We start from the raw sequence: 7,202 nt of genomic DNA on the forward strand, positions 1-7,202 counted from the left end.
CGCTCAAGGAGGACCAAGGTGCGAGCGGCCCGTCAGTCTTGCTTCCGGCCCCTCCCTCGGGGCTCCCGCTCTTCCGCCGCCGGCCGCAGCCCCGCCCCTTCCGCCGCCGGCCGCGCACTGCGGAAGTGGTTTCTCCCCGAGGTCGGGCCGGACCTCCCACCAAGCACCGAGTCGGCCGGCCAGAGCGCCGGGACGGCGGTGCGCGTGCGCAGGAGCGCGCGGCGGCGACTTGGTGCGTCACCGCGGCTGCGACGGCCCGAGGCCAGTGCAGGGTCGTGCGGCCTGGCAGGTGCGGGCGGGAAGATGCCGGTGGCCGTGATGGCAGAAGGCGCCTTCAGTTTCAAAAAGCTCCTGGACCAGTGCGAGAACCAGGAGCTCGAGGTAGCCGTGCGCGGGGGAGCGGGGTTGCCTCCGACTCGGAGTTGGCTCCGGTTGCCGGGGTAACGGGGCCTAGAGGGGCGGTTGGAGTCCGTTTAAATGGAGATTTCTTGATTGTGTGTTCGTTTTAGCGGTGGATAAGTGTGTTTTTGTGCTTGTTCCCTTCGGGGTGTCTCCTAGTCTCCCGGAGGGATTGCCACGCCCCCCGTGTACGCCCAGCTCCTGGCCTTGTACTTGCTGCATAATGACATGTGAGTAGTTGCTCGGTGGGGACCTTGCGATTCAGTCGGTTATTGTAAGGGAATCCTTTTCCCTGGTGGGAGACGCGGACACAGAACAGGAGGACCGAGCCCGACGTGGGACAGCCCACAGGGCAGCGCAGCGTCCACTGGCAGGCAGCTGGGGCCAGGATCCCAGGGCAGCTGGGAGCCCAGGGGCCGGTAGCCAGGAGCCCAGGACAGCCAGGAGCCCAGGGGCCAGGGACCAGGAACCAGGAGCCCAGGACATCCAGGAGCCCTGGGGGCCAGTAGCTAGTAGCCCATGGCAGCCAGGGACCCAGGGCCAGGGACCAGAGACCCGGAGCCCAGGGCAGCACAGCATCCACCGGCAGGCAGCTGGAGCCAGGAGACCAGGGCAGGCAGGAGCACAGACGCCAGGAGCTCAGGACAGCCAGGAGCCTAACGGCCGGGAGCCCAGCGGCCAGGAACCCAGTGGCCAGGATCCCAGCAGTCAGGAGCCCAGTGGCCGGGAGCCCAGGGCAGCCCACCATGAGTGGCAGCCTGTCACATTGTTGTTGGAAGCAGCTCGCGTCTTTGTGTCTGCAGCTGCGTGTAACCAGGGTGTTTTAAGTCATGCTTGGCTGTGTTTTCCTGAAGGCGTTCCTTTATGCCTGTGTTTTAACCAATTGTTCTTTGTGCTGCTGTCAATCAGGAATAATGCGAGGTACCTGTGGAAGAGAATCCCGCCTGCTCTAAAGTCTGTGAGTACGCGCTCTGCTGGCAGCACGCAGGGGGCACGCCTCGAAACGTGTGTGACTAGTCGTTTGAGTGGTGTTCGGGCGTAAGAACGCATCTTCTCAAGCTGGGAAGCCAGAGGGAGCTGCTCCATTTGTCGGCTGCGCGTGGACACTGGCCAGGGACCGTGTGCTCAGCTGGGCATCTCTCGGGCGGCCTGCGTCCAAACCAGTGTTTGCAGCCACGGTCTAGATGAGTGTTCACAGCTCTGAGGGGGTGTTCCCAGGGCGCTGAGACCTCTGCTTTGGGGTGCAAGAGTGAGTGAGCCGTTTCCTCCCAAGTGAGGAAGTGATTTTTTTTACCCACAGACGAGTCTCGGTTGCAGAGGAGTAAGGGAGTTTGCTGCCCTTCTCTGCACGTGCCCAGGAGTCCGCCTGCAGCGCTGCCACTGCAGGAGGGCAGGGTCGCGTTCCCCCGGGCGTGGGCAGGGGCTAGGTGGGCGCAGAGGCCGGCAGTCTGTCCACGCCGTGTTCTGGGCCTGCCGTGGCACGTGTGTTGTAACCAGCATCTTTCACAGCCGTCCCCAGGCTGTCGTGAAGCAGTGAGGGTCACGTCTTCAGGGGAGTAACACTCACAGGAGTGAATCAACGACTCATCCATCCCTGCTGCTGCTGTCTAAAAACCCGTGTGGATTGGGAGGACTGAGAGAGGATTGCATCCCAGCAGAAATCTTAGCTTGTGGGCTTAACGATGCAGCGGGCACGCTTGGCACCGCTGTGTGTTCTGAGGTGGCGTGGGCATGAGTGCAGGATGCGCGCCCTCAGAGCCGTGTTGTTGCAGGCGGACGCCGAGCTCGGGGCCATCTGGGCAGTGGGACAGCGCATCTGGCAGAGGGACTTCCCCGGAATCTATACCGCCGTCAGCGCACACCAGTGGTCGGAGGCCGTGCAGCCTATCATGGAGGCTCTGCGAGGTGCGTGCCCTGTCCCCGCCCCGGGGAGGGCCCTGTGTGGGAGGAAGGCAGCAGGGATCCAACCGCCATCAGCCACACCGGTGCCCGGAGGCCTGCCGCCCGCCGGGGGGGCCCTGCCAGGCTTACCGCTGTGGGGGGTCTTGGCTTACTTCTGATCTGCTCCAGATGTGCCCCTGACGGTAGCAGGGGCTTCACTGTGTGTCATTCTGCATGGAAATTGCTTTTGTTGGAAACCGGGCTTTTACTGTTAAAGGTGCGTAGTAATTCTGATGATCTCAGTGGGCTGTGAAGGCTTCAGGCCAGGTGGGCTCCAGGTGGCAGCCCCCCAATCAGCGAAGGACTGGGGCAGCATGTGGGCAGGCGAGCAGGAAGTGGCTCCTTGTGGCTGGGGCGGACTGAATGGAGGTGCAGGGGAGGAGAGTGGAGTGAGTGGAGGTGCACTCGGGTAAGGGCACTGCCGGGGCAGCCTGGGCTGCTGGCTTCCACAGTCCCCATCGCCTCTGGCATGATCCCGTGCAGCTTTGCCAAGCTGGAGTCCCACAAGCATCTGCTGGTGCCCGTGGCAGCACTTGTCAGCTCAGGGCAGGAGCAGGAGGGACGATGGTGCCTGGCGGGCTGGGAGGAGGCCAGGGTGGAGGCACAGGGCTGATGTGGGCACCTGTGTCGGACACCCTTCCATGACCCATAGTGGTCGGAGACCCCCTCGAGCAGGACTGCTCGGCCCGTGGTGGGCTCCCTGCCCCCTCGATTCCCGTGTTTGTGTGTGAAGTGAGCGAAGGTGCAGATATGCGCCTGGGAAGTGGACGTGTGGTCACTTTCTGGAGTTTGAATGTTGTGTCTACTGATTTTTCTCCACCCTTGTAATTTTCTTTGTCATTTACGTGGAAGCTGGAGTAGCGTGCGTGCTCAGCACCGTGGTGGGCACAGGTGCACACAGTTGGTGAGAAAGTGGAAGTGAGGAGTGTGTTGAGCATAGAAAGGTGAGACCCACACGTGGGGTGTTCACTAGAACTCGAGGCCTGTGGACGCTCTGGAGAAAGAGCGTTCGTGTTCCTGATCCCGGAAACCCCACCGTCATGGGCGCGCACAGCTCCCACTGTGCCGGTAACGCCTGCCCTCGCTTTACGCTCTGTGCTCCACCTTCCCCCGCCAGACGCCACGAGGAGGCGAGCCCTGGCCCTGGTCTCCCAGGCCTACACCTCCATTGTTGCCGACGACTTCGCCGCCTTCGTGGGCCTGCCTGTGGAGGAAGCTGTGAAAGGTACCTGTCCTTGCTCGGTCCCTACGAGGAGGGCGAGAATGGACACGTGGGCTGCAGGTTCTCAGTACCGTCTCAGATCCTGGGCACGGGATGGGCTGGGAAATCGGGTTCATCGGGAGTCGGGTGGGAGACAGCTGGTACAGGGTCTGCCCAGAGCTCCCTTCCTGTGCTCCTCGAGGCTCTGCAGCTGCAAGCCTGTGGCCACAGCCCGGCTGGGAAGGCCCGGCTGGAGCTCCTTGTCCGTGTTCCACCTGCGCCTGGGGCAGGCCGCTGACGCAGCCCCAAGCCCCCGCTGCCTTCGCCACCCTCACCTTGTGGTGTCCTTGGCATGTGATTGCCCAGCTGCTGCCCCAAGCACCTGCCCCCTTGCACACACACCCTGGTGCTTGCTGGGTGCTAGTTCCCCCTACTCTTATAGTTCCAGGGCTTACTTGGTGCACGTGCGGGACAGGCTCACTTGTCACTCCGCCACTTTTTGCCCCTTGAATTTGGATGGCCGTTGTTACCTGCGGTGCTCTCCGTTCTTGAGGGGACTGCCTGGGCGCGCCCAGCTGCCGTGCCGTCTCTACGCTCCCTGTACGCCCTGGGACAGAGCGCTCCAACCCCCTCGTTTCTAGGCAATGGCCGCGGGTCCCACTTCACAGTCCCTGTGGTTCCTGGGCGGATCCTGATTGCCCACGTGTGGTCAGCAGCTGTCACTTGCTGCACGTCCCGTCGTCAGGATCCCCAGTGAGATGACTACTCAAGATGTTAGGGTCCAAAATCGCCCCTCCGTTGGATAAAGGCAAATAAGAGGTTCTGGGGACAACAAAAGCAACACAGACAGCCCGCTTACCCAGGGCTCAAAGCTTAGGAAACTCTGTCCACGGTGGTTGTTTGCATTTTCACCACTAGGGAGCGATCCTGGACGAGGCCCCAGATGTTAGAGTCCAAAATCGCCCCTCCCTTGAACAGCAAAGAACCAGACGTGGATGCAGTCAGCATCCACTGAGGGTCAGGCTCCTCACACGGACACACAGGACTGGTGGATGAAGCAAGACCCCGAGCTAGGGACAAGCCGGATCTTATAGGCCGGTTTGGCTGTTCATGACAAAGCTGTTCTAAGCTAAGGGGTTACAGATGCAAAGCAATAGGTAACATATCTGTGAAATACAGACCATGGGGCTATGTTACCCTCATCAGGGCCACTGACCCTGACTTACATCCTGAGCCTGGGTGCAGGGGACAATGGGCTCTTGCTCTTACTCTTATCAGTGCCTGCAAAAGACCCACTGACCTCACAGCCTAAGCCTGCGAGTGTGGCCCAAGTTATTTGTAGAAACTTCTTTTTACTTTAAATTCAAGTTGCTTTTGACTTACTCAAACCACTTCTAATATGTAGACCTTTGACCATTTTGGTTGCCTCTAACAAAGACGGCTTCCTTGTGCTCATTCTGAGTGTGTTGGTGAGGTTAGAGTGCTGGGGCTGGCCAGCTGCTGGCGACCCGAGCAGCCTGGCACGAAGAGAACGGGGCTGTGGTGCGTGTCGTAGAAACGGTGCAGAACGTGTCGCCCTGCTTTCCAGGGAAGATACACGAGGCGGGTCCGCCACGCAAGCCTGGTGTCGCAGGGCGGGTGTTTCTCGCCCTGCCGCCCCTTCACGTGTCTGCAACGTCCTCTCTGTAGGTGTCCTGGAGCAGGGATGGCAAGCCGACTCCACCACGAGGATGGTGCTGCCCAGGAAGCCAGGTACATGATGCCCACGCCCTGCTCCGGGCGTAGCTGGGGGCTGGGTCGGGGTCTCGGGGTCACCTGACTGCTTTGTGGGGTGTTGTAGTACTGCGCCTCAGTTTATGGAGCTGTTTGAGAGGGAGGGACCTTCCACCTGCGGTTCCATCCCCACGTGACCAGCTGCAGCTTGGGTGTTCTGCTGCCCAGGAGCTGGCAGGGTCCAGGAGCTTAGGTGGCACCGCTCGGACTCGGCAGGTTCATGAGGGGCGTGGTGTCCGGCGGCAGCTGGCCCATTGTACCTAAACGTGGCCCTCACTGAGAAGTGTGGCTATCACCTGTCCACTCCACAGACAAGCAGCCTGGGCCTTCCCGAAGGCCGTGGGTCCTGTACCGCACTCTGCCCTGCTCCCTGACAGGAGCTCTGCTTGTTCCAGCCTGCCGGCTCCTCACCGCGTCCTCAGGGCAGTGTCCGTGCTGCCAGCCTGAGGCCACGTTCCCTGACCCTGACCCTGACCCTGTCCACCCCGGCAGCCCAGGCTCCCTCCTCAGATTGCCCGTTCTGACCTTGGTACTGCTGCTGGGCATGCTGTGGCATCGGGCGGGGAGGCCTGTCCGCTGTGGACTCGGGCGTGTCTGTCTGGAGACTGAGCTCTCACGAGTGCATCTCACACTGGCTGGTTCCGTCAGGTCTTCACAGTGTCTCTAATTTTGGATTTTTGTTTGTTTTATTGTAGTTGCAGGGGCCCTAGATGTTTCCTTTAACAAATTCATTCCCTTATCAGGTATGTATGCATTTTCCTCTGCTCAGGTAAAAATGTTTTGTTTTTGCTAACTTTTTGTGGTGGTATTTTGTTTGTGTATTTTACTTAGTTCCAACCTTGCAACAGAAGATCCAGGGCACACACTTGTGGCACTCGGGTCATGAGGGTGAACCTGGGCACCCCTTCAGCTGCCCACACTGTCCTGCAGGGCCCCCTGCTGGCTTCCCTCATGCCCCTGGCTGTCACCTGCTCCTTAGTGGCAAGTGTCACCTGGAGCAGCGTGGGCTGGCTGCTTCTTGGGTGCTGTCCGCTGGCAGCTGCCTGTGCTGTAGCAGCTGGCCCATGAGAGGCGCTGCCTGGCTGCTCCGATGGCGGGTAGGGAGAGCCCCTGCTTGGAGGTGGGATCTAGCAGGGTGTAGCATGGGCAGAGTATGTTCCCTCGCCTCTAATGCCCTGGCACGGAGGTGCCAGGCTTGCCTTCTCGCCCGGCCGGGGAACACGCACTCTGCCCGTGGAAGTCGAGGCTTCTGGGCTTGTTTCTCAAAAGCGCCCTGGCCACTGCGAGGCCTGTGTGGTCTGATTGCGGCAGAGCTGGGCGCCCGTGTCTGACGGCGAGCGCGTGGGTCTCTTGCAGGGCCCGCCGCGCTGCCCCCGATCCCCAACGAGCAGCAGCTGGCCAGGCTGACGGACTACGTGGCGTTCCTGGAGAACTGACAGATCCCCAAGGTCAAGGTCCACCTTCAGCATCCACTGAAGTGACACACAGAGAAATGTAAATGTTGTCACTTGGCTGAAGTGATAAAATACACGCTGACACGGCTGCCGAGGCAGGCTGCAGTCGTTGACACGGTTTCCGTTTGGTGTACTAGTTAGCCTGTCAGTATTACGCAGTTTCTATTCCCCACTGACTCAGGAGTGAGCTTTCGGCTTCGTGCAGAAGCGGCTTGGCGGTGCCGCCTGCACAGCTGGGCACGCTCGGTGTGGGGTGAGGTCAGGGTGGACCGTCCTCGTGGCCCGGCCCTGGGCCGCTGGGCGGCGACTCCACTCTTCGGAGAGAGCGCTTGCTTCCCACGTCCTGATACAGAAAATAGCCCAGAACAAATGAACCGTTTCTGTAGGAAAGCCACTTGGTACTTCATGCTTTTTCCAGTAGCACGAGTGTGTCC

At 60.7% G+C, this 7,202-nt stretch overlaps 1 protein-coding gene across 1 annotated transcript; it reads left to right on the plus strand.

Moving 5' to 3' along the window:
• The first annotated feature begins 223 nt into the window (after positions 1-223).
• Positions 224-6,983, plus strand: COPS8 (COP9 signalosome subunit 8). Its single transcript, XM_040972353.1, has 8 exons — positions 224-381; positions 559-629; positions 1,309-1,357; positions 2,172-2,304; positions 3,458-3,565; positions 5,231-5,293; positions 6,010-6,057; positions 6,671-6,983. The coding sequence occupies exons 1-8, from the start codon at positions 304-306 to the stop codon at positions 6,748-6,750; spliced, it is 630 nt and encodes a 209-aa protein (XP_040828287.1). The 5' UTR covers positions 224-303; the 3' UTR covers positions 6,751-6,983.
• The last annotated feature ends 219 nt before the right edge of the window (positions 6,984-7,202 follow it).

The sequence above is a fragment of the Ochotona curzoniae genome, unplaced genomic scaffold (assembly GCF_017591425.1).
Source record: "Ochotona curzoniae isolate NIBS_2020 unplaced genomic scaffold, NIBS_Ocur_1.0 contig_2294, whole genome shotgun sequence".
In the NCBI taxonomy this organism is placed as follows: domain Eukaryota; kingdom Metazoa; phylum Chordata; class Mammalia; order Lagomorpha; family Ochotonidae; genus Ochotona; species Ochotona curzoniae.